Raw genomic sequence first — 27,699 nt, forward strand, 5'->3', positions numbered from 1 at the left:
AGGGCAGGCCCTACGAGGAGAGGCTACGGGACCTGAACCTGTTCAGGCTCCACAAGAGAAGGCTGAGGGGGGATCTAGTGGCCATTTACAAACTAGTCAGAGGGGACCAGCAGGCACTGGGGGAGCCCCTGTTCCCCCACGCACTACCAGGAGCGACAAGAAATAGTGGTCACAAGCTGACAGGGTAGATTCAGACTAGATATCAGGAGGCACTACTTCACTGTCAGGGTGGCTAGGATCTGGAACCAACTTCCAAGAGAAGTGGTGCTGGCTCCTACCCTGGAGGTCTTTAAGAGAAGGCTGGATGAACACCTTCCCGGGGTCGTGTGACCCCAGTACCCTTTCCTGCCATGGCAGGGGGGTCAGACTTGATGATCTGCTCAGGTCCCTTCCGACCCTTCCAACTATGAAACTATGAAATTGGAGAGTCAAGTGAAGGGCAACAGAATGGTGAGGGAGCTGGGGGACATGTATTATGAGGAAAAACTGAGGGAACTGGGCTTATTTAGACCAGAGAAGAGACTGAGAGGGGACTTTGTAGCAGCCTTCAGCTACCTGATGGGGACTTCAAAAGAGGATGGAGCTAGGCTGTTCTAAGTGGTGAAAGATGACAGAACAAGGAGCAATGGTCTCAAGTTGCAGCATGGGAAGTTTAGGTTAGATACTAGGAAAAAATTTCTCATTAGGAGGGTGGTAAAACACTGGAACAAGTTACCCAGAGAGGTGGTGGAATCTGCATTCTTGGAGGTTTTTAAAAACTGGCTACACAAAGCTTTGGCTGGGATGACCTAGTTGGGGAAGGTCCTGCTTTGAGCAGAGGGTTGGACTAGATGACCTACTGAGGTACTTCCAACCCTAATTTTATATGATTCCATGATGAAGCATACAGCAAAATTATCATTTAAAAATACCTTTAGTCTGAACATTTTTAATTTTCCCCTTTGTGTGGGTCATAAAAGAAGTGGGTCCTACAGGAGAAATTGGAAAAGAAGAATGTGGGAGCCTGAAGGACTAGAATTGTGAGGTCATTTCAGGATCAAGAGTACATGAAAGAAGATATGAAGACAGGAGCAAAGCCAGAAAATGAAATATCCTTGGGCGTATTTTCACTGCAACAGTTAGCTCAAGTTAGCGCACTTAAATTCCTCCATTGTGTTAGCATAGCTAGTCAGACTGACCACAATGCAAAACACCACTCACCTACACTGAGTGATGGGATAAGTAGCACAGAGGAACTGGATTATTAACAGGTAATAAATTCTTGTAACTCAGGATAATGCCTCCCCATGCATTACTAGTTTTACCAGTAGCTCTTGAGCTTCATTCCACCCCTAGGAACTAGCTAGTTTGAGTGCAGAGAACCACTTAATATGATCCAGAGATTTTTGTTTGTGGACAGGAATTAAATTAGGGTAACATTCAAATTATATATACTGCATTTACTCAAATATAAAATGAGGTTTGTCACCTTCAGACAAAATGGTGGGAAAAGCTCCTTATTTTACATTTGCATACAATGAAACCTCTTTAGATGCATTGTTTATCATTAAACTGCTGCCAAAAGCAGCTTATGCTCAGTAATGGAAATCAACTATGAAGCTGATTACATGCAGCCAGCACTGACCTTGACTGTAAAACACATGGCCCATTTTGCGCAAACATCCTGATGGGAACCATTTTTTTTTCATGTAAACTTTAAAAAAAAATGGGTAATTGTTCTCCAAGGAAGGAATGAGCATGAGGCCTGGAGGTACTGCTGTTTCAGGCCTATACTCGGAAAGGCTGGTGCAAACTCCAACACCCTCCCCTAGTGCCAAAAATGCTAATGGGAGCCTTTTTTTAAATACAGATTTTATTAAAGACACACTTATTATCCTACACTTACAAATCTTCCTTTTTTTTTTTTTACCAGAATTTAATAAAAAAACTACATATCCAAAAACATCCAACTACATATATCAAACCTTTAAACAACATACATCAATTTTCCACAAAAGAATCCCTTACAGAACTCTCTTTCTTCGTACAGAAATCCATGAAAAACTATTACCTTGGTAACCACCTAAAACTCTCTGCCCCTCCCAGCAGTCTTCTTTGTTAGCTTAGTGAAACAAGTGTATCCAGTCCTTTTTCCTCCACTTCTTCTCTGCCTTTTCTTCTCTGATCTCTTCCTTGTCCTGATCAATGTAGTATTTCAGTTTATACAGCCCCAGCTTCAGGTACTCTCTTTCAGTGAAAGCCACAACCCCTTAACAACCGGAGGTTTCGTACTTTCTATAAACTAGTTTTAAAACATGCCTTAAAGTCCTTAATAACATGCAATAAAGTCCTTAATAATGTTTCCTCTAGTCCCTTTGGTATAAATCCATATAATAACATTTCCCACACTGACAGATTTATTTTTGTGATGCTCAGAAAGTGGCAGATCCTTTCCCATACTCCCTTTGCATAGGTACACTCCTGAAACACGTCCTGCTGTTTCTTCTTCCCTGCACCTCTCCCTTGAGCACCTAGATGAGCTTATCACCCCCTACCTATATGAATCAAGCCCCATCTATGTTGTATGTCTCTCACTGGCAAGATATTTTTTTACAACCATCTATGCTAGGTCAGCATGTTCCCCGCTGGGCTGTTTATCCACCACCACCCCCCACACCTTCACTTGTCCTTCTGTGAAGCTTCCTTCCAGCACCATCTTGTCTCTCTCCTTAACCACTTTCATCGATTTCTTATGATCCTTCAGGACCTCCAGCCCTACCTTCCCTATTTTATCCATCTGCATGAAACCTTCCACCCTGATGTAATGACTTGGCAGTTGCCATGCTCATGGGCTCTACATAGAGGTCCGATATACTCCCCATTTCCTCAAAATTGCAGCTGCGTGAAATTGAGTGCTATGCACAGCTTTTCCCTCTCCCTCCATTACCACATTACATATTATGTTTAAATATTTTGCGTAGATGAACAATCCTAAGTCAGGCAGCCCCCATCCCCCCATCTTTCTTGCTTTGTTCAGTTCAGATCTAGCCAACCTTTCTCTTTTGGCATTCCAGAAAAGCAGACACTGTATTTCTCACTGTATTTTGGTTATCTGCCGCCGCGTTAGTGTGAATACAGATCCTGTATATAGAATACTCACCAGTAGCACAGCCTTAAACAGCACCACTGTTCCTGAAATGGACAGCGCCCTTCCAGACCATAACTAAAGTATTTGCTGTATCTTTGTATTCACCTTTTCCCATGCTGTATTACCTTTCTTCTCAGTGTCCATTAGAATCTATAGTACTCTGATTTCATTATCTCTTATTAGAAGGCCCAACTTCTCCAACTCCCTCCAGTTCTCCACTCCCATTATGGTGCTTTTCGATCTATCTAGTTTAGTTCCCATCACTTCTCCATAGTCTGATGTATGCTTTAGGACCCTTTCCATCAGAAGTCTGTAAATACTACATTTATATCATTCATGTCTGTGGGGAAGAGCTATACTGGTACCCTGTGTGTCCACAGGTAGTAGATAGTGGAATGACCTTCAGGGAAAGTTACTTGTAAAATAAGCAGGGGTAACTCTGGCAAATAAGCAGTTCACAGATCAAGAAGTGGTAGCACAACCAGGATGTGGTGAGGACAGCAAGTAGCAATGGTTTCCCTCTAAAAAAGAGTCACACACATCCTTTGACAGTGCTGTGACATGGTGAGTACAGGTCACCGCTATAGTAAGCCTGCTCAGCCCTGAGTCATGGGTCTGCAAGTCCTCAACAGCAGAACAGGCAGAAGAAGAAGATATTAGAATCTTAACAGCTGTGAAGGTGGATGTAGGCTACAGAGGAATGAGATCCCCAGTTGTCGTTGTCTCCTTGCCATTGGATCAAGGTCCCATTCTGTCAAGAGCTGTGTGGAAGGTGATGTGCAGCAGCTTCTCCATGATAAAGGCAGTCATGCACAAGTATCTTCCATGAAAACAGCTTTTCCAGCACATTCCTTAAGCCCATTCCTCAAGCTGATGGTGATGGGAGCAGGAAGTCTTGAAGCTCCTAGTCATGAACTGGCATGGAGGTAGCAGTTACAAGAAGGTCATCTAGCACTTGGATGAGACATGGAGTGATATTCAACAGCTGTAACTGTGACTCAGCAGCCTTCTTCAGGATCCGCTCTGCTTGCCCCACATGGGGAGGGGGCTAGAAAAGGTACCCTAAACATAGCCTGTCTTCTGCAGTATGCTGTATTTCATCCTGATTGGATAACCATATCCAGTGGGATCACCTTCACTGTGATCAAAAATACCGACAAAGACGCACCGTCATTTTCAGGACCTGGAACATCAGGACACTCATGGAAAACCCTAATAGTGAACACCCAGAGTGCCGCACTGCAACTGTGGTCCAAGAACTCAGGTGATACAATATCAGTGTAGCTGCCCTGAGCAAGACCCGGCAAGTGGGAGATCAGCAACTCAAAGAACATGGAAGTGGCTATACCTTTTTCTGGAATGATAAACAGGAAGGAGAACACCAACTTCACGGAATTGTTTTTGCCATTAACACCCATGATCTAAGCATTGTCACCTGATTGACTATGTCATCGTGCATGCCCAGGATCGCAAAGATGTCCACATCCCCTGAGCTATGCTAGGAGCTGATGATTGCTGGATAGAGCACTGATTCATCTGCTCAGTTTTATCACTCAGACTAGTTCCCAAACATCAGCTCCAGCAGAAGCAAGGCTGACAGAAGATCAGCATTGAAGGACACAATCAAGTCAGACCTCTTCCACCAGTGCCTCAATGAAAAACTAGTGAATTCCAATCAACAACAATGGGAGAATATCAGCAGCATGCGGGCTGCCCTCAAGGCCACCGTCATCAGCCTCTGTAAAGAGACACTTGGATTTTCTACTGGGAAACATCAACACTGGTTTGATGAGAACAACAGGAAGATCCAAGAATTGATCTATCTCAAGCGCAAGGCCTTTTGTGCTTGGCGAAAGGGCACCAACTCCACACAAAAGAAACTGAATCTCCAACAAGCCAAGGCAGAGGTCCAAAGGAGGACCTGCAATATGAAAAACAAATGGAGGAGATTCAGCATCTCACTGCCATTTACAAGATGCATAGTTTCTTCAGTGCCACCAATGCCATCTGCGTTCCAAACACTCAGAGACCAACCCCCTTGAGACCTAAGGATGGAGGAGACCTGCTCAAGAAAAGGGGAGCCATCAGTACCCATTGGAAGGAGCATTTTGAAGACTTCTTCAGTTGAGATTCTGACATCAGTGAGATCGTTCTCAACTCCATCCTGCAACACCCAGTCAGAGACAGTCTCAGAATCCCTCCGACCCTTGACGATGTGAGGAAGGCCATGAAACAGATGAAGAACCACAAGGCATGTGGAGTTGATGGAATCCCCACTGCAATCTTCAAACAGGGAGGAGAGGAGCTCACATCAGCATCATGCCCTTATCTTGAGGATCTGGGATGATGAAGAAATCCCAGATGACCTCAGGGATGCCATGATTGTGACAAGTCAAACTGTGGAAACTACAGAGGGCTCACCTGGCTTTCTGCTACATTAAAGATCATTGTGAGAACCCTCCTGAATCGTCTTCTTCCACTTGCTGAAGAGCTCCTCCTGGAATCTTAGTGTGGGTTTAGAGCATCGAGAGTCACAACTGACATGATCTTCACAGCTCTCCAGCTGCAGGAGAAATGCCAGGAACAAGGGTGCCTCTCCATACGGCCTTCCTTGACTTCACAAAAGCTTTCAGCTCGGTCAGCTCTGTCACCATTTTCTGCCTGCTCCATGGTGGTATGAGAGTGGTGGTTCTCAGTAATGGATCTGTCTCAGATCCCTTTGAGGTTAAAACAGGAGTTATGCAAGGCTGTGTCATCACTCCCACACTCTTCTCAATATTCCTTACTGCGATACTACATCTGACCACCAACAAGCTTCCAGCTGGAGTGGAGCTAAATTACCTAGTGAATGTTAAACTGCTTAACTTCAGCCAACTAAGCCAAAACCAAGACCATTCTGACTTCAGTCATTGAACTCCATAGCACTGATGATGCTGTAATGCGTGCTTACTCAGAAACAGACCTTCAGGCAATCATCAATGTCTTTATCAAGGCATATAAGAAAATGGAACTGATACTTGAAATTCAGAAAGCTAAGATCCTCCACCAACGAGCTCCTAATGAATAGTCCCCAGCTCTGGTAATGCAGATCTCCAGTGAGACTCTAGAGAACAGTGAATATTTCCCATACCTGAAAAGCAATGTCTCATAGAAGGCTGACATCGATGAAGAAATCCAGCATGGCTTCACGTGTGTAAGTGCAGCCTTTGGGTGTCTGAAGAAATGGGTGTTTGAAGATCATGACATCAAGCAGTTGTGATCATTACCTTGCTGTATGGAGCTGAGACATAGACAACATACAGAAGATATCTAAAGTTGTTGGAGAGGTAACATCAATGCTGCTTATGGAAGATCTTCTGAATCCAGTGGGAAGACAAATGCACCAATATTAGTGTCCTCCTGCAAACAAACACCACGAATATTAAGGCGACAATCATCCAGCATCAACTTTGTTGGACTGGCCATGTCATCTGGATGTTTGACTCCAGACTCCCAAATCAACTTTTATTCTTCCAGTTCCGTCAAGGCGTATGCTCAAGAAGAGGGCAGAGAAAGTGCTTCAGGGACATCCTCAAGACCAACTTTAAAAAATGGAACAAAAGTACCTCTTCCTGTTTTCCCACCATGCCACTCCTTGTGGGCCATCCTGCTGTCATGCTCCCATCCTCTGCTTCTCTCCAAAGTTGCTTTCTGCTGCTCTGTCTCCCACTTTCCTCTGCTCCTATCTTCTTTCTGGCAACATCATGCTCATCATTGTTGCCTCCACCTTTGCTTCTGCTGTTAGTTTCTTTCTTCCTCCCTCTGCTGTTGCTCCCATTGTCACCTTCTTTCTTTCTTCCCCACCTTCATCCACTCTCCATCTGTCTGCAGATCTTCATTTCTGCTCTTCAACTCTTTTATTGTTTTGAGCTTTGGATCTCCCTTCTCCACTTCTTACACCCCAGTGCTCTGTTAATCCCTTTCTCTATTTTTTAAGACATAGATCAGGCTTTCAATACTGATGAGAACTTACCTTTTCTTTTCTTTTCTTTTTTTTTTGGAAAAAATATATTTCTCTCTCTCTATATATATATGTATAGATAGATGTATATATGTAACTATAGCTATCTATATGTATATCACCTAGCAAAAACTTTTCTTCATACACATTAAACCACATTTAAAGCCCAGACACCCATTACAATAAACGCACCTGTGGATCCATGCTCCTGCATACCCATGCGCGCTCCTTTCCCTAACCCAAATTGCACTGTCTCTGAGCATTAGCCCTGATTTTGGGGGTTAAATTCTCAGTTCATTCACTGTCATTGTCACTGTTGCTTCTGCTGCTGCTGCCGCTGCCATCATCGCTGTCTCCAGGTCCAGTTGTCTCGTCCTTTTCCCTATCCCTGTCCACTCCCCCACTAGGTGGGGACTTTGAAGAGCCTATACCAAGTGTCCCTTTGCCAGGCAGAGTCGGCTGTATCTTATTTATCCTCTCCCACTGATTTCCAGTAGTAGGACTGGAGTTCACTCAGAAACATTTTAACAGTGTGTTTCCTCAAGGTTCATGTGTCTGTACATCAGGAAGTTCCGGATAGGAACCTATCACAAGGATAGGTCAGGACAGCCCAGCTGAATAAGATACATGGTGGTGCCATTTGCACTCAGTCCCCCTCAGCACCTAGTCTTTTTAATGGCATGGTGAGCCACAACACTGAATACATTTCAACTTCCTGTTCAGTCCCACAACTAAACTCTGCTCATTTGAAATTTGGAACTTGGCTATTGGGTTTTGCCCAGTAGTATTCAGAACATTTTTTTTGAGTTTGTACTATATAGATACAGAAGTGCTCCTTAAAAGTGTGTCTATGGAGTGCCTGTGCTAAAACTTGCAGCAGTTTCAAAGCAAGGTAAAATGCATCAGTTCTAGATGAGTTAAGTCTATGGATGCCCATACAATTTTGCCTGTATATGAATTACTACAGGTATTTTTATTTCTAGGTCACTGTTTTCAAATTTGCCTCTCACTTCCATGTGCTCGGGGAGAACAGGGTCTGACAGTAGGGAAGGGTATAAGGGGCTTCAGGGGGAAGAAGTTGTGGGGGCAGAGGGCAAGGGAACCACCTGACCCTCCAGCTTTATTTTCCGTGCTGTAGCTGTGGGAAGGGGACAAATCAAGGCAAAACCTTCAATAATTATATTATATACCTGGAAAATTATAACAAATTTATAAATTTTCCATATATAGAATCTAATTATTGAGGGGGTCATTTTATATTAAGCTTCATCTTATAAATATGGTACCTTGAGCTAATACTGCAGTGAAGAGATGCTCCCAGATGCTAGTATGCTTACCAAAATACAGAGGGAAAAGGGGAAACAAAATAACAGGAGAAATCCAAAACATAGATCAGGGCTAAGTTCTTCAGGTCCTTAAAAGGTGAAAAAGGAGATTAAACTCCATAGTAAATGGCAAGAGGAAGTGAGCAGAGTACCTGAATGAAGGGAGCAGTGTGGGCTGACCAGAAATCAATGGATTTTATTTCTTTAAATAATTTTATCCAAAGGATGAATGTATTTGTCCTTACAGGTCTGACCTGCGGAAGGGACAGGACCTAGAACAGGGGTGGACAATATATGGCCCGTGGGCTGGATCCAGCCCACCAGGCCATTCTGTCTGGCCTGCAGAACCCCTAAAAAATTTAGAAAATATTTATCTGGTCCTGGCTGCCTGTCACATATTTATCTGCTCCTGCTGGCAGCAAGAGGCAGGAGCCGAGCCCTGCCCAACCCCAGCCATTTCCCTGCTTCGTGTCCCCACCCTGCTCCAGCACCATGTTGCTCCCAGCTACATGGCCAGACCGGGGAGCACTGGGCCCTGCCGGTACAGGGGTGTGTGTACATGTGCAGGCAGGGGTAGTGTGTGTGTGTGTGTGTGTGTGGAGGCAGGGGCAGAGTGTGTGTGTGTGTGTTTGTAGGGTGAGCCCCACACAAACACCACACCATACACAAGCACCCACACTCCCCTCACACTGCCGTAAACGCAGACCCCACGCCCCCTTACATACCCTAGCCACCCTCCCCCCCACAGTCCTCCACAAACCACACACACCCACACCCCCCACAAACCTATACCCACCCCACCCCCACAATATATAAGTGTAAGACTTCATTTTAAGCCCATTTTGCAATCACCGCTATGTACACTATGCACACACATGTAAACCAGGGCAAAAATATTTTTTAAAATCAAATTAATGAATGTTTTCAATGTTTGCTTTTTAGAATATAACTTGGTATTTTTGTGGTTCCAAGAATGCAAAACCCCTTGCTGAACGGAGTACTTCCGGGGGCAATGGGAAAGACTTTTGGTGGCAAAGGTCAGGGGGTAGGGGGCAGGACTTCTTGTCCCAAGATGGTGACCAGGGGCCAGGACACCTGTCAAGGGGCGGGGCTACCCATGCAGCCCTCAACAGCTTGCCAAAACTCGGTAAGTGGGCCTCTACCCAAAATAATTGCCTACCCCTGACCTAGATGCTGGTGAAGGCATGACCACTGGCAAGACTTATTAGGCAGGAAGGATGGGGAAGAGGTAGATGACAGGCCATTTGAAACTCACTGAGGACAAGAATCCTGATTTGGCTAGAAACCCACGCTGCTTTAATGAACTGGATAGTCCTTGCAGTGATGAACTCACAGATTAGACTATTCCCTAATAATTAAATAAAGCTGACTGTTAAACAGCTGCATTAATTGGGACCAACCCTTGTGCAATTAGGAAAACATGGAGTTGATCAGTAACTGTATAATGTAGTGATGGTATCTGCATGCTCCTGTGGTGATACAAATGTAGCAAAAGTGTTGAAACTGTAACCCTGTTTCGTTCAAGGTTAATTTTACAGCCCTGCTATAATAGCTTGCCGAAGCAACAGTAACAGTATAACGGCTAAAGCAGGGGTGGGCAAAATATGGGCCAGCTTATTGTATCTGGCCCAAGGGCAGGTGGCCACCGACTCACAGGATCTGGCTCTTGGGTGGCCGGCGGCTCCAGCTGCCATGCAGTGCTGGGCAGGCAGATGGAACAGCTTCCACTACACGATGGGCAGGCGGGACTGCTTCTACCCAGCGCTGACACGGCAGTGTCAGCTGTGGACCTGGGCAGATGCCCTAGTCCCCACCTGCTGGGTGCATCCACAGCTGATGCTGGTGCCCACCTAGGGCTGCTTCCACCACATGAGGCAGGTGGTGGTGTAAACTGTGGACTGGGTCGGCAAGTCCCAGGTGGTGATTGGGATTGGGGCATGCTATATCTCCGGGTGGGGAGAGAGAGGATTGGGGCACGCTACAGCTCTGAGGAGGGAAAGAGAAAGGATTGGGGTATGCTACAGCTCTGGGAAGGGAGGGAGGGGGAGAGAGATGGTGGGGATGAAATCAGGGCATGCTATAGCTCTGGGAAGTGAGGGAAAGGGCAGGGAGAGCGAATTGGGGCATGGTACAGCCCTGGGAAGAGATGGAGGAAAGGGGAGAGAGATGTGGCCCTAGAGAGGACACCAAAACTGATTAAGTGGCCCTCAGCCAAAATAATTGAGCTAGGGGACCCCTGAGCCAAAGCATGCTACCTAGAGCAGTATTCCCTAGCCTTCTGAAGTGATTCAAAGTTTCCTCTGTCCATAGCCAGACACTGAATTTTTTGGTACTTTGTTAACATATAAGGGAATTTAGAGAAAGGTCCCCTCACCCCCACCCCCACTGCCCAAGATCTCACAAATAGCCAGTAATTTTTTCTCCAAAAGTAGCAAGAACTCTTTATACAACTTTAAGAGAAGGAAACAATACAGAATCGTGTGGTTGATTAGATATGCAGTTGATTGAAGTGTGGCTGTTTGGCATTCTGCTGTACATAGATACATTCAGCTGTCACATTTGAGCTAGAAAGCAGCATGGAGTAAATAATATGATACACATCAGGGAGGTGCTACCACAAGCCTATTGTCTGCAAACTAGTTCACAACAGTTAACATTGGGCATGCTATTTAATGGAACTTTTTAGATTAGTTGTACCATTAATTCATTGTATTGAATCCTAGAAATGTTTTGCACTAAACCTCTTTTCCCTGGCAATCACAGATTTTAATCAGGCACACTGTTTGGAAAGGGCCCATTCAGCATATCAGCATCTTGTAATAATGTTAATTCCTGATTCGCATTTCTGGATAGCAAGCAGGCTGCCAACACAAGTGGCTGAAATGCAAATATCTCAGAAAAATTCTGAGTCCAGTTTCCTTCTTTTAGAGTCCCGGCGCATCCTACTGCCTGTGGTTCTTCATCACATTCACCTTCACTTGAGACAGCAGAAGGAACTACTCATCTGCTCTGGGATCCTTAGTAGTATCTTCTCCATTATCAAGACCAGTTCCTTGGTAATCTGCTGCTTTCCTTCTCCATACATTCACTAAGACTATATCTATGCTATGGAGGTTGTTTGTTGTCCCCCTAATTACAGTGGTTGCATGAAGGTGGTCAGGATTCTCCCTTCTGCCCCCCCACCCCCAAGCCCCTCTGTCAGTGTGGATACAGCTCTGTCAGCTGTAGGTATTTTTCACAACCTGTTATATCAGCTCCACCACATGACAGAAACTCTGCCAGCAGGACCTGCTTTCTGCTGGCAGCGTTGTATCCCCCATCAGGAGTTTTCCTTTCTGAGTTATGTCACCTACAAGGTGAAATTTTTTACATCTCTACCTGTTCTATCTCTGCCAGTAGAACTTTATAGCATAGATGAGGGCTGCTTCTCAAGGGCAGACTTGGAATATATTACGTGTTAAATATATTTTTCAAGGAATGTTTTTATCCTAGAATGCTGCTAATTTTATTATCAGCAGGTGAACACATCAAGTGAATGAATGCTGTTGTGTTCATGACTCACAGCTTTCTGATTACAGCATGTTTTTACTGTTAAAAAACATATACATTTACCAGGTGCAGCACTATTTAATTTTCATCACCCTAGCTTGGAACTCAGTTGTCTCTGGTGCTCAAAAGCTCTTCTAAGCTCTAGCACTTACAGTTCCAATGGAGACAGTAAGTAGCACTTTATGGTGCATGTTAAGAGAATGCTCTAAAATTATCAAATCAATAAAATCAGATTTATTTTCAGAAAATACTGCTGAGTTAAACATTCAGCTTCGATTTTCGTATACTCTGATCTTCAGTGCCAGCTTAATCACTTAAAGAAACCCTCACATAAAAAGGGTGGTGAAGGGCACCAACTCAGCCCAAAGGATTAAGGTGTTAAAAATAAATCACATCAGCATTTCCAACTATGAAAGATATTGGAAGAAAGATATTGTGGGAAGAAAGGTGTTGTAATGGTAGAATAAAATAATGTTGCCATGGAATTAGGGGTTTACTATAGCACCTTGCTATGGAATTAGGGTTAACTGCAGTAGAGCTTGGTCCCTGTAGTGACACAGAGAAAACACACAGACCTCACAATAAATTGTGGATTTATATCCATTGATGTGATCCAGTATTCTTGTATTATGGAGGGAGAAGGTGAAGACAGACACTGAAGCTCTGGCTGTCATCTGTGTCAATTTATTTGTCACTCTCTGAGCCTCTGTCTCAGGGTTTTCCAGTTCTTCCCAACTTTTTTAACTTGAGTCCTGTCATGCAAGCTGTTCCTGGAGTGGCTGACACTGCACATACGGCTTGCCATTTCTATTCTGTCCTCAGCTGCTGACTCTCTGTTTACTTACTGCTTGCTGTAGGAGGGAGATGTCGTGGAGGAGGTTGAGATGATGGTGGAGAGCCTCCTGGACGTACTTTTACAGACTCTGCTTACTATCATGAGTAAATCGCAGTCTCAGGAGGCGGTAAGAGGGCAACGCTGCCCGCAGTGCACAGCAGAAATCACTGTTAGTAACTAACAATCAGGTTCTATTTCCTGCTTCTCTAACCTTCCTTGTCCCCCAATTCTTCACCACCACCTACACCTCATTATCATTTCAAATGCATGAATACTCAGAGCTTCTTTTCTTTTCCTTTTCTATCATGAATCCATTTCTTCCACTGCGGAAAAAATCAGTTACAGTGCAACAGATAGTCAAGCTGCTTCCAGCTGCCTTTGATTCCTAGCCTGAATGACCAGTACCCATGGCCTTCAGCACAAATCTAGAGTGAGGCTCAAACTCATTTCTTTGGAACTATAAATAACAATTCTTGAGTCGTAGTGTGTTTTGATATCTGATATGGTAGCTGGCTTAGGACACACATGTCCTGCAGTTTGCATATGTTTTTGCAGCTCACATAGATTAAAAATAGCTGCCTTTGGGTACTATGGCCACAGTAGTATATTTCTCAGTGCAGGCTAGCTGCCCAAGTATTTACCCAGGGTCTCAAATGTATAAATACTGTGGGTAAATGGACCTGATGCCGTTGTGGCTAACCTGTTGCCAGCAGGCCTTATTTTGCAAGTTGAGCACTGGCTTGTATGTGCCACATGAGCTTTAGTAACACCTTTTGATTGCTGTGTGGAGACACAGCCTTAGTAGAAGAGTACATACTAGGAGAGAGACACCCTTTGATTTTCAGCCCTGACTTGCTAAATGGGTTTATTTAAACAAGAATATTTTTAATAAGTCCTATTAAAAACAGAACACAAATGAATCTCTGAGAGGTTTTTCCAATCTGTTAACAGAAAATAAAGATCAGTTGCCATACATTATTTTTAATTGCTGCATGCACAAGCTTTTCCTTCATAGGCATTGAGGCCATTTCAGACCCCTCCCTTTATCCTTTACCCCAGGTTGACTTAATGATAGATATATAAAAATAAATAAAAAATCACCATTGTATATCTGGACTAAATAATTGTTCATTTAATTCTTTCAATTCATTGGCAGGGGGAGTATGTGTCCTGTCTCTTGTCTTTGCTTCGTCAAATGTCAGACACTCATTTCCAGCATTTACTGGACAACTTCCAAAGCAAGGATGAATTAAAGGTAGGACAGAGCATAGTATTTGTAGAATCAGCTAACAAATATTTTTCTCAGAAGTCAGATAGCTGAGAAATGCACAACATTATTCAGTTCCTTCTTCAAGCCATTCCAGACATTGTTTATACATAGGAGCTTACTTAATAGAAACTTTAATGTTGTTCTTTTGTCACAAGGCTGATCTTGAATACTATGCAGACAAAAGTCACTAGCAGACTGTTTCAGCCTGTTGGAGTGTGGCCATGGTAATCCACTGTGGCATACTGCCCAAATTCATTAATGGTAACTATTAGTGACCCAGAGATAATCAGTGAGGTGTATATGCCCTCGCTGGGGGCTTCTCTACCAGCAGCAATTTGGAGTTGTCCACCTTAGTGATAGAAGCCTACATATTACCTTGTTTTGATATGAATGAATCATGTCTTATAAGTGGCAAAATAATTTAGGGAGTAAGATAAAATGTGATGGAAGTAACAGCCATTTTGTCACTTCCCTTTGTCACCAAATGAAGATGGAGCTGTATTCAAATTTTTTAGGGGACAGTGTTATTTCTCAGTAATACAGGAAATAGTATCAGACTGACAGCACAATAGAAAGGTACTAAAATAGTTGAACATACAAAGCGAAATGTAATAAAAAGTCTGTCTGTAGAAGTTTTTAACTTTCAGTTATTCTGTTTACTAAAAAATCCCTTTCTTTGGAGAAGCTGGATGGCTCAGCGGTATAATCTTGTGTCAATAGGATGCTATATCATGTCTGTTTGTAACTCAAGGGTCAGCTGAGTCTGACATCTTTCATGGGCACTGCATTCTTTCTCTTTAGAAATGTAAACACACACACACACATCCCCTCAAATGTATGGCCAAGACATACAGAGATCAGATAACAAAGGCATAATTAACTAAACTGTCATGGCTATGGCAAGGAGTTGCATTTGTCTGCATTTACTACTGCTGATTTCTCTTTTACTTCTGTGTTAGGAGTTTCTTCTGAAGATTTTTTGTGTGTTTCGGAACCTGATGAAAATGAGCATTTTTCCTCGGGACTGGATGGTGATGAGGTTACTCACCAGCAAGTGAGTGAGGACAGGTTTATGGTATTGACATTTTGTAAGAGGACCTAGAGGACTCTCTAAATTGGGCTTCATGGTCTCATAAAGACAATGTGCTCTTGTGGGCAGAGGCATAGAACTTACGTAAGACTCCAGAGAAATAATCCTGAGTCTGAAAAGAAATTTGAATTCTCGGGATCAAATTGGGACTTCCTTCCAGTGAATTAGCACTTGCATGTACATTTTTTTATATACACATGTACTGTAGAGTTAACACTGCAAATCCCCGTTTGTTCACTACAAAGCCTTGTCATTTGTGTACACGAGTCATAGCGACGGTAAAATTATGTGTTCAAAGTGGGTTGCGTGAGGGACCTCTTTGAGCTTTTGCCCCTTTCTAAAACTTTTTTGCATTGGTACAACTTGGTTAATACTTGATTACAAGTTTTGTGAGGATGAATGTTGGTAGATTGCTTAGAAGGTAGAAAACCTTCTTATAGTGACAAGTAAAAAAGGTACCATATCCCAGTGGAATAACCAGCCAAGTTGGTGCCTAGGGCAAACGCTGTAAGAGACATGAGGATGTGGTTCTGAGAGAAAGTGGGGATGGTTCTGAGAGCAGGGGGAAGGCAGGGAGCACAGGTTCTCAGAGCGGGGCAGGGGCAGGAAGCAAAGTTTGCACCCCAGCAGCATTGCTATGCTGGGACTCCAAAACTGCCCCAGCGGAGCTGCTGCCACCATGTGTGCTCTGCCTGCCCTGGCTCTCTTGCTCTTAAACTCTGTTTTGGAGTTCCTAGCCCAGCAGAGCTGCTGGGGTACAGATTCCTTGCCCATACAGGAAAAGAGCTGGTTACCTAGGACACTGTAAATAACCTGTTCCCTACTAACGTTGCTTCTCTGTGAATGTTTTTAGGTTATTATAAAATAGACTTATCAAGGGTGCTGAAAGTATCACATGAATGAGATGCAGAAGTTTGGTCTATTTCTTTCTAAAGCGAATTGGACTTTTTAAAATTGCAGCATGTTGTTACATAATTTAATCTCATATAATTAAGGATACTCACATGCACAAAAAAAAGTATAAAGTTTCCCAGTGGATCCACAAGTGACAAAATGCTCCAAAATTGCACAGATCAAATGTTTAACAGATGTGGAATAGATCATTTTACAGCAAGGGACAGAAAAACCTAATGGTTTATGCTTCCCTAAAAAAAATTGTCTTTTTGATTAAAATGTTGTACATAAATGAAAGCCAATAAGATTATTAATTGTAGTGCTGGATTTCCATTTCAATACATATAATATTGGCAAAAACATGTTAATAAATACCACCTTTAAGGGAGAGAGAGAGAGAGAGAGAGAGAGAGTGTGTGTGTGTGTGTGTTTGTGTGTGTGTGTGTATGGAAAAGAGCGGCTAAATGTAGGCTGTATTATAACAAAACCAGTACATACAGTAGATTTTAAATTATCTTTTCTTTCAATTTTCAGTATCATAGTTACAACAGTTCAGTACCTGTCTGCTGCACTGCACAAGAACTTCACAGAAACAGACTTTGATTTTAAGGTAACGATTGGGTTGTAGACAATGTTATGACATCCATTAAAACCAGCAGCCGCCCGAGCACATCAGCAGTTCTACATTAACTGATTGTATACACCATCAATATTTAAGTGTCTGCTGAGAAAACAGTCCAGCCACCATGGAGAGGTATCCAAATCTAATGGCATTTTGAGGGTACTGGAAAATCCTAGAAAACTAGCAGCTGTATTAAATTAAGCGGTTTGGACTGCTTATGTTGATTATTCCCTACATATTTCAACCTAATGTCATTCACAGTACACTATATGTTTTAGCTCATGGTTAAAAAAGTGTTCATTAAAAATATTTAAAATTACACTGAGAGCACCAATTTTTCCCCCTTTTGAGCAAAAACAAAGTTGAACATATAAAGAGGTGAAAGGCCAGTGTTTTAAGCTGCTAGCTGATTTCCACTAGTATTGTATGAATCCAGGTTTCATTTCATTTATTTATTTTATTTAGTTTCATTCAGTGTATCTTATATACATACCAAATAAGTTATCTAATTCCATCTATAAAACGAATACGTGGCACGTATATTTGTGTTCATAGACATGCCCATACAGTGATTTAAAACTAGTTCTGCCTTTAATTGTCATGTTTTAATTTTCTTCCTGTTTTCTAGGTGTGGAACTCCTATTTTAGCCTGGCAGTTTTGTTCATAAATCAGCCAAGCCTCCAGCTAGAAACTGCCACTCCAGCCAAGAGAAAGAAGATTCTGGACAAGTAAGAACTTGCTCTCCTAACCTCTTATTGTTTCCATCGCAAATTCCCATAAATTAGTGGGGAAGTTGCTTTATAAAATCATAAATGGAGGTCACAGGAAAACTTAGTTTAAATGTGAATTCAGTTATGTTAACATCATCGCCACAGTTAAAGAGTAGCATCTGTCTCTTCTCTTTCAGATATGGTGATATGCGAGTGATGATGGCATATGAGCTTTTCAGCATGTGGCAGAACTTGGGTATATCTCTGTACTATTCCTGTTCTATCTATCACACCAAAGTTGTCTAAGATTTGCATTAAACATTCTCATTTTAGTGCTATAAAAACACAGTCCTCAAGTTAGTTCCTCTAGGAATTTTCAACCAAAGAAAAATTGCTCTTTCTGCATAGCTTCAGAATGCTTATTTTTCTCTTTTGAAATATTACAGTTTTATGAATTTAAATGCCCTCCTCTCAAATATTAGTGACATATCTCAAGAACTTTCTTCCCCAATATTGTACTGAATCAGGATTTAGAAAATTCTGCAACTGTGCTGCAATCAAGTCTAGCACTGGGCTATAGTTGTACACTCTTTCATCTGATCCATGACTGCACAGCTAAATTTAAAATCTGTATATCTGTGTCCAGTTTCATAAATTGCAAATGTTACAACAAAATGTCAATGTGATGCAGAATGATGCAATGCATATTTGTTAATAATGCACAAATGTGGCATGCAGGAAAGTACCTACTGTCCCAGAGTGCCCTCCTGGGAATGCTGTGGACTTGTCTGGTTTGAGAGTACTCCCTGAAGCCAACTCAAACCTAGCCTCCAGAGCACGATGGGAGCCTGAGCTGCTCTCTACTCAGACCCAGGCCTCTCAGTCTCACTTTCCCTGGTTCTCTGTGGCCCTGTCCCAAAAAGCCAGCATCCAGTTCTTCTCCTAAGAGGGGGACTTCACTCGTGCACCCCACAGTTCTAAACAGCACAGCAGATGGTCTCTTCAGCAAAGGTGTTTACTTGGGCAGAGGCCAGCCAGCCAGAGGCTCTCTGCCCCCTCCAAAAGGGTTGTGGTCCCTCCACTGTACAGCCCTGAGCACCCCCAAAGATCTGTTCACTTGAGCTCCCCGAAGTTCTTCCACTTGTCTCAGTCCACAGACTCTTCAGGCTAGATGCCATCGGGCTACTTATTTTTCCAGCTTGTTCTTCCTTTTGTCATCTGTATCCCCCTGGGTGTTGACCATCTTACCTCTGCTGATATATAGTCAAGGCCATTCCAAACTGCTTAAGGTTCATCTGGTCCCCTCTACGCTTAGCCCACTCTGGCGCTTAACCTCTCATTTTCTGTGCACAGGCCACGAAGGTAAACTGAGTCGCATAATATTATAATAACAATGTGAACAAAGTTAACAGAAATATCACAAACTACACTGTTAATCACACATGCCTATTTATGGGTACTTTATTTACATATCTAATAAGTAACAAATTGCATGTTACTGCAATTTTAAAAAATCTCAAACTTGCCCACATTAATGGACAGTTATTACACCAATTATAGCATACTTAGGCATTTGGCTTGCTGCTGCACAACATTTTGATTAAGAAACTAGTTCACTATAAATCAATATGGTACAAATTAAACAGATTAAAAATTGGCTAATGGAAAGGACAAAAATGTAATTGTGAATGGAAAAGTATTATCAAGCAACGGTGTTTCTAGTGAAGTGCTGAAGGGTTCTTTTTCTTTTCTGTTCAACATTTTTAGCAGTTAAATAGAAGGAAACTTAAAACATTAGGGGAGTGGGAAACAAAGGAAAAGTTCAGCATACTGACACAGAGCAGTCTGGATAATCTGGTAGGCTGGACACAAGCAAGCAACGTGAGTTAAATGGCCAAATGTAAGTCACAAATACAGAACCAAAACTGTAGGCTATACTTACAGGATGGGGTATTTTTTACCCTGAAAAATAATGACTCTCAAAGGGATTTGGGGATTACAAAGGATGTCAGCTAAGAATAAACTCAAAGTGCAAAAGTGTGACTAAAAGAACTAAGTCATACCAAGATCAAATGGCTGAAAGTTCAAGCCATACACATTTAAACTAAAATAGAGCAGACATTTTTAGCTGTGAAGGTAATTAACTACCATTGAAACAACTAAGTAAGTGTTCTGGTTGATTTTCTTATCGTTGATTTTTAAAAAAAAAAAATCCAAATGAGATGTTCTAATTTAAACAGGAATTCATTCAGGGGAGTCCAGCGGCCTATACTAGTGGTTTTCAACCTTTTTGCAGTTGCGGACTCCTAAAAATTTTCAAATGGAGGTGCAGACCCCTTTGGAAATTTCAAATGCAGGAAGGGGACCCCTTTGAATTGTAAGTGTGGGTGCTTACTTTTGACTGATTATAGTCCTCTTTCGTGGACCCGTTAGACATAGTCTGCAGACCCTCGGGGGCCACAGACTACAGGTTGAAAATTACTGGCCTATGCTATGCAAGAGGTCAGACTAGATCTGGGATCAGCAACCTATGGCCTTCCTTGTAGCTCTGTCTTGCAGCTTAGGTGCTCTGGGAGGGGAGCAGGGGCAGAGCTATCTGGTCCCTGGCAGAGAACTGAGTCACAAATTCTGGCTCTCAGCAGCAAAATGTTGCCAATACCTAGACTAGATGTTTACAAACAACTTTTAGCAGTCTCTTGTAGATTTCATAGCAGGGAGGATAAGGATCTCTAAAGCTAAAAACAGACACTGGATTTCTTCTGAAACAAAGCCATTTATCCTGCAGTCCTACAGATTCAGAAGTCCAACCCTTTTGTCTCCATTAAGTGCCTATGAAGTATCCAAATTCATACTTCATTTCCAGCAGGACAGTTGGGATAGTTGTGGTGGTGACAGTTTAGTTAATTGTCATTCAAAATGCCTGTGTAAATGACTGTTCAACACCCCTTTAATGAGAGTCAAATCAGCCCCAGATTAGTCTGTTTTTAACATTAAAGATGTAAAGCATCTGAATGATATAGTTGGGAAGGTCATGCTTTGAGCAGGGAGTTGGACTAGATGACCTCCTGAGGTCCCTTCTAACCCTAATTTTCTGTGGTTCTGCGTGCATGTCTACATGTTGCCATATGGTGATATTGCTATGCTGCCATGCTTTAGTACTTCTTTTTGAAAGTAATACCATGACGCATCATTAGATTTCACTGCTACATTGCCATAGTGGCACACTATAACTGGGGAGTGCTCCGCCACGACCACACGTAGACCCACATGATCACTACATCACTGTAGTGCACATCTCTATGTCACTGTAGGGCAATGTGTAGATGCGCCCTGTGTGTTCTATTAAATACTATTAGTGTCATATCCCCATAAAAAGTATTCTTAGCTGCTAGCACTTCGGAAACAGCAGTGGGATCTTTCAGTCCACTCTGACTGTACACATGTATTTTTAACAAGCATGTGTATTTTTGACAGGACACACAAAATAGATTTTGAATACATTACTCTGTAAATGAAAATGTTATGTAATTTCTGTTGAAGGATTTATAAATTAATAAAAAAGGTGACCATGCAGGCTGTGGCCTTGATTCTTTGGGGGAAAGGATGTGTTTGATGCTTTAAGGCTTAATGCAGGAACAGGTTATATGTATAGAGTCTCACTTTTTTCACAGAAGGAGTGATACAGGAACAAGGCTTTTACTAAATTTAGATTGTTTTGTGTTGCCCAGGGGAACATAAAATTCATTTTATTCCTGGAATGATTGGACCCTTTCTTGGTGTCACGCTGGTCCCACAGCCGGAAGTCCGTAACATCATGATCCCCATCTTTCATGACATGATGGACTGGGAGCAAAGGAAAAATGGAAACTTCAAACAAGTAAAATGACTTTCCTGTTTTTTTCAATATCCTTTGTTGTTTTGCTCTTCCATAAGGCTGGGCTGGAAGCACAAAATTCTCTTTTGCTTTCTTGTTTCTAAGTGTGAGGAGGCTGTTGTCACGGAGACTTTTTTACTATTGTAATTAAAAAGTAACGTAATTTAGAAAACTGCAACCAGAATCCCCAAATTATACAAACATTTCAGTACTGCATCTGCCAAGCGATAATTTCTGCCATGAAGGTGGAGAATGGTGACCTCTTCTGGTCAGGTTAATCCCCCTGCACCACCTGCAAGCAGCCTCTCATGCTGCTTGCTCTCTTAAAGGACCAAGCACACCCCAGTGCCCTGCTACATTGTTACGTTAGTGCCTAGGAGCTCTAGTCATAGATCCCCTTTTGCTAGGCACTGTATAAACAAAAGACAGCAACATTGTCCTAGATGCAAAGAGTTTACAATTTATGCATGCAAAGTCTCCCTTCTATGTGCTTCTCTAGCTTCTGAACTGTTTCCTTATCAAAGATGGTCTCAGCATGGTCTTTTGCTGTTTAACTGTCATTCTCATGAATGCACTGTAGACTCAAACGTGCAAAAAAACTCCTTCTTGGGCTATTTATGGAACTCACTGCCACAAAATGTCATTGATGTATATATTGTAACTTAATAGCGCTAGAGAAACGTTAAACTTTTTGTAAGAGTCAAAATTAATAGAAAATAGAATAATCAAGGTCTGTAACTCTTATGATTCAGAACATAAGGAACTGGAACCAAAGCAACACTTGCCCTTATGATATAGTATTACACACAGCTGGGCAGGCATATTGTGGGCTTTTGCATTCCACTGAAGGATGCAGTGTCAGCCACTGTCCAAGACAAGATATTGTAGAGGAATCGTTGATCTCTTTCAGTATGACAGTATTCTGTATGACTAAATCTCTTCAAATTCTGCTTTAACGTGAAGTGCTTCTAATTCGGAATGTGTTAGTACACCATAAATGTGCAGTCCCTCCCAGCTAAAAACGTCTTAAAATGTGTCAGAGCATATTCTGTATCCCAAAATCACTCCCAAAACTGCCCCCTACTCCAGACCCAAAAAACAAGAAAGGATAGCATGGTGGCATGGTAAGGCTGCCTCAAAGATAAGCAAGGACATCCAAGGTCTGTCAGCAATATGACCAGGTTAGCAGGGGAAGATTTTGATATGTGATGGGGGTCTAGGACTAGACAAAATGAGATGAGGAGGCAAGGGGAACTGTCTGAGACACAAAGGTGTGTCCCTGAGGGGGTTGTTTGGGTGACTGGAGGGTGGAGGGGAGTTGGTATTCTCATGTGTTGGGGTATCGTTTGGGAAAACCCTATCTGTGTGTTGGTCGTTAATTGTAAACAAGTCATTTGGATAGGATAGGATGTAAATCCGATCAATAAATAAATACATAAATAATAGGACTCTGCGAAGATATGGCTGCTGAATCTCCAAATCGAATCAGGAGACCCTTTAATCTCTCCGAATAGAATCAAAACCCTCCAAATTGATTGAAAGAAATTTAGAAAGATTTGACGATTCAGACATAGACACAGCTTTAAATTTTTTTCTACATACCTCTAAATAGCACATGGCTCATGAATGCTGCGATGCTGGGGCGCATGGAATGTCCCACAGAAGTGCAGGGAGCTGCTCAGCAGCAGAACCAGAAGTGGACCAGAAGTGCTTCCAGTCCACTTCTTTATATGGCTCAGTCTGATTTGTAGCACTGTAGCATTCTGTGTGTTGTCTGACCCTTCATTTTTATAACTCTTTTTAAGGCACTTGAAGCACCAGAAATGTTGCGTCTGTCCATGTCCTGAAAGTATTCTTCTTTATGTGGGCAACTGTCAAGTACACAGTAAAACTTGCCCAAATATTAGATTCCTCTTTGAAATTTGAATTTACTATGGAATGGAGTACAGCAGATAAACAAGGTTTTCAGAAATCAGTTGTTCTTAGAAAGAGAATTCAGTCCAAGAGATGATTCTTTTTGTTTTTGCTTTTGTTTAGCTTTTGCATACTAAACTGATTGCTAGGGGACTTTTTAAAGGGGAAAAAAACCACTTTCAAGCAGCTTTTATGTTCTTATTTTGTAATGTAAGGTAACTTTTTTTCCAAGGTCACTTTTTCAGATATTGAATAACAATGCAATGTGATTCATTTACCAATTCAGGTTTCCACTTAAGGTCTTGGTAAGATTCTCATTTTCATTTGTGTAATCACTGGCTGGTTTACTTTTGCTTCTCATTTGCTTCAATTTCATTTTGGCCTCTGAAAGAGACAAAAAAAGAAAATTACTTTTTGCTTGTTATTAAATACACGCAAGCCATTCTCCTACACAGCATTTTTTACTTTTAAAATGCTGTTTTTACTAGGTTTAAAAACACCTCATTTTTAAAAAAAAAACACCTCTTGGATTACAGGAAACCATTGGTTAATATTAGCTAAAAATAATCATTGTATCCCAAATCATCAAATAAGAATATGCATAAGCTGTTTTTTCAGGATAAATATTATTATGTTAAAGCAAACTAGAATGAATACATAATAATGATTTATGTAAGAAAACCAAAATATAATAAACATGCTTACCAAAAGTTAAAGGAAAACACGTAATTTAATCAGAGTCTTAGTAACATTTGCCAGTTAGTTGGCTAGATCAGAGGTGTCAGACATAAGGCCCATAAGCCAGATCCGGCCCATGGAGCCGCCTTATCCAGCCTGCCAGACCATCAGTGTGGACGAGCAGAGTAGCCTACCACAAAATGTTGATCAGTGACAGGAGGGTGAGCAAGACCTAATACAGCCCCAGTCACCCTCCAGTCACTTTGCCAGTTGCCACTGCCACAGTCCTATCTCTCCAGCCACCGGCCCCACCTTTTTGTCTTGTGCTGGAGATGGACCTGGAGCCAGAGCTGTCACCACCATATGCACTGATCCAGAGCCAGAACTACTGCCACTGCATGCTCCAGTTCGGACCCAGAGCTGCTGCTACTGTGTGCTCCAGTCCAGAGTGGTGGCAGCTTCCTCATGCCCTGGTTTAGAGTGGCCCACAAGGAGCCCCATGGTTCAGATCCAGCCCAGGGCAGAACGTGAGTTTGACACCCTTGGGCTAGTATTACTGCAGGGTAATGCTAAGGTGATTGAATCATTGAGAACTGATTACCCCCAGTACTGAGATCCATTACAGCATATAGACAGTGATGATGCTATAGATTACTTTCTCCACCTGGCTTTTCTTCTGCTGGAAGATAGAATAAAACGAGACTCCAGCTGATGCATTCCTTCATAGAAAGTGTGCATGTGGGCAGTGTTAAAAAAACAAAAAACTAGACAATAAAGACTTCTGTAAAGAAAAAATACCCTATCTTTTCAGGAAAGTCCATGCTCAGGAAATGGATAAGTGAACTTGGTATTCCGCTTCTTTCAATGACACAAATGAAGCAGGTGGCACTCAGTCTGAGCTATGGTTTAAGATGTTTAAACAAGATGTGTTTTACTTCAGGCCTTTTTATATCAAGGCAGAAATCATCCATCTACAAAAGGGGGAAACCTACAGAGCATGAGAAATGAACCATAATGTATAATTCCTCTAGCCTTCTTGATGTTTGGAATTTACCTTTTCTACAAACATAACTGATTTCTAACTAGTCACTTCTCCCTGATTCAGGTGGAAGCTGAGTTGATTGATAAGTTGGACAGCTTGGTATCAGAAGGAAAAGGAGATGAGAACTACAGAGAGCTGTTCAGCCTGCTGTAAGAAATGCCAATCTCTGTTCACCCTGTATGTTACAAGATTGTTTTGGCAAGACTATGTGAAAGATTAAAAGAACTGGTGTGTTCTGAAATAGCAGCCATGGTCTTGACTTTCCTATGATGACAGTAAAACAAAGGGCCACTAATCAGAAGGAGGAATTTGAAAAGGCTTACCACGATTTTTTAACACACATGAAACTATAGGAAAAGCTAGTGTGTTGTTTTTTGTGTCTTCCCCTCTCTGAAGTCTAGTGCTATCCTGGATAGACAGCTGGTTAAACCAAATAGCCCACCTGTGGCCTCCACCCTTCTGATATACAGCCAGACACAGTAAAGGAGCCAGTGCTTAGCTTTGTGTGACATCAGTAGGTACAATAAGAGTATTCAGACTGTTCAGAGAACCAGATAAACCATCAAGCAGTTCAAGACAGTTTTGGGACATGTAACATCACCCTCCATTTTTTCCCTTTCCTTATCCCTGTATTTGAATGTCATGCATTAAGTTAACCCCAAATAGCTGAAAACTGCTTCCTTTATAACCAACCAGTATATTTTTCCAGTCCCTTCCAGCTCGATATTAATGCAAAGATAACCAAGATCTGGTCTCCTGCATTGTTACTTCTGGATTTCTGAACAGTCTCTAAATCAGATTTCAGATGTCCTCACTGGATGCTGTGCTAGGTGTGAGGGCACTTATTTTGAATCACTCTGTGCTGTCTCTTGAGTTACCAGTAGATCCTGTTAATTGCTCCAGTGACTTTAGTAACAGAATACTAGCCACATTTGCAGCAAAATCTGAAACTGGCCCTCATTTGCACATAGCTTGAAGTATGTGAACATCTATCTCTGTACACTGCTGGTTCACCAACACCCACATGTGTACATTATAGAATTCCCATCTCTCCATCATTCATACATGCAGGTAAATCTTTAATCTGCCCACCCATGAGTTTGTATTTAGAAAATATGCACAAATATTTTAACATGCCGTAGTGGAAGCCACTGAAAGATTGGCACCGTGCAACTAAAAATAACAACTGTAGTTTGAACAAAAGTCATGAAATGTCATTACTCCTTGAGGTCTGGGAAGAACAATGCTTCCTTTTCCTTTGGTACAGCTGATGGCATCTCATACTTAATGCAGTTAGTTCACAGCCTGAAAGAAATACTGCTGATTGAATTATGTTAGTGGGTAGTGATTACGTGCATTGCAAGGAAAGACATAACTCTGAACTCGGATCTTGAAAACCCTTTAGTTCACCTTTGAAACCACATTCCATTCTCTACAAGACTCAGCAAAAGTTCAAGAAGCTGAGAAAAGTCAACACTGGTGCAGTTGTTTATCACTTATTTTCCCACAGCGTTAATACTATGTCAGATAATTAGTTCCACATAAGACTCTTGGGTCTCAACTGAGATCCATTCTTTACTCTGCTGCTGCAGTGTGCAGGTGAAAGAAAGTAGATATGTCCCCCCAGTTGGAAGTTCTTCCAATAAAGAAGTGTTCACTTAAAGTGCACCAGCATTGGAGTTGGTGGCAGCCCTCTCCTCTGCTATCAAATGGCTAGTGAGCTGATCTGAAGGGAATAAGCTACAGAGATTAGCCTTTATCTCTTATTTTTTTAAAGAATTCTCTGACTAAGATTCTGATGCTACACTTCAACACTAAACCTTGAGCTGTAGTTAATTTTACAAGGCCTGCTTCAGACCACCATACATATATGCTACCCTCACTTCTTACTTTGCAGAGCAGTAACAGGATGTTTTTACTTATTCATTTTTAGATTAAGCAAATTGTGATGCCAGATGTTGATGAGATTGCTCATTAGGTACCCGCATTTATTAGAGTGTTATTGAGATGAAATGTATTACATGGAGTTAGATTCTTTCCAAAGTGCAGCTTTCCATTTCTGCAAGCAGCATTTTGATATGCTTACAAAAGCTTGGGGCCCAACTCTTGCCATATACTGTGTTCTCTTCCCAGTGTCTGAAGTGGGGATGTGAGGGGATAATTTGCCTTTTGCTGCTAGTTTCATAATGTCCTTGTCTTTGCCTCATGCTGCATGGAATAGAACACAGCTTTTTGGGCCCTATCCCAGGTAAGACTGTGATTGTGTGAGTTTTCTGTAAAGGAGAGAAAATTGCCCTAGGGTGTCTTCAGGCTCCATATCATTTCTATGGAAGTCTCATGTGTTCTCTTTCCAAACAGCCTGCTGGAGAAGATTGAACAAGAAACATGGCGGGAGACTGGCATTTCTTTTGTTACATCAGTCACGCGCCTCATGGAGCGTCTTCTTGACTATAGGTAACTGATAACAACAGTACCATGCTCTGACTAAATGTAGCCTAATACTCTGCAAGAAGAAATCACTACAGAATTAGTAATATGCCAAATGCTTTTATATTATTCTTTTATTCTTTTTTAAACTTCCAGTTCTGTGTGGTGTGGAGTAATGTGAAGGCAAGCATTATGCACTGTTTTCAGGTCCTGAACTAAGATAGTGAATATTTGCTTTGGGTCATAAATTGAAAGTATGATGTTCTTGCTTATTTTATGTTCAATCCTGATAAAAGCTAGCAATGAATATAAAGGTGTGT

General features: G+C 42.0%; 1 protein-coding gene across 1 annotated transcript in view; it reads left to right on the forward strand.

Annotated features, from left to right (window-relative positions):
- The window catches only part of DOCK3 (dedicator of cytokinesis 3), a 551,204-nt gene that overhangs the window by 452,594 nt on the left and 70,911 nt on the right, over positions 1-27,699 (forward strand). The window contains exons 25-35 of the mRNA XM_019547385.1: positions 11,402-11,529; positions 12,880-13,026; positions 14,014-14,112; positions 15,087-15,181; positions 16,646-16,721; positions 17,362-17,462; positions 17,642-17,700; positions 21,173-21,321; positions 25,016-25,101; positions 27,174-27,200; positions 27,311-27,406. Of these exons, the coding sequence (XP_019402930.1) occupies positions 11,402-11,529; positions 12,880-13,026; positions 14,014-14,112; positions 15,087-15,181; positions 16,646-16,721; positions 17,362-17,462; positions 17,642-17,700; positions 21,173-21,321; positions 25,016-25,101; positions 27,174-27,200; positions 27,311-27,406 (1,063 nt within the window). The remainder of the gene's footprint in view (positions 1-11,401; positions 11,530-12,879; positions 13,027-14,013; positions 14,113-15,086; positions 15,182-16,645; positions 16,722-17,361; positions 17,463-17,641; positions 17,701-21,172; positions 21,322-25,015; positions 25,102-27,173; positions 27,201-27,310; positions 27,407-27,699) is intronic.

Source organism: Crocodylus porosus, unplaced genomic scaffold (assembly GCF_001723895.1).
Source record: "Crocodylus porosus isolate Cpor-Errol unplaced genomic scaffold, CroPor_comp1, whole genome shotgun sequence".
NCBI lineage: Eukaryota > Metazoa > Chordata > Crocodylia > Crocodylidae > Crocodylus > Crocodylus porosus.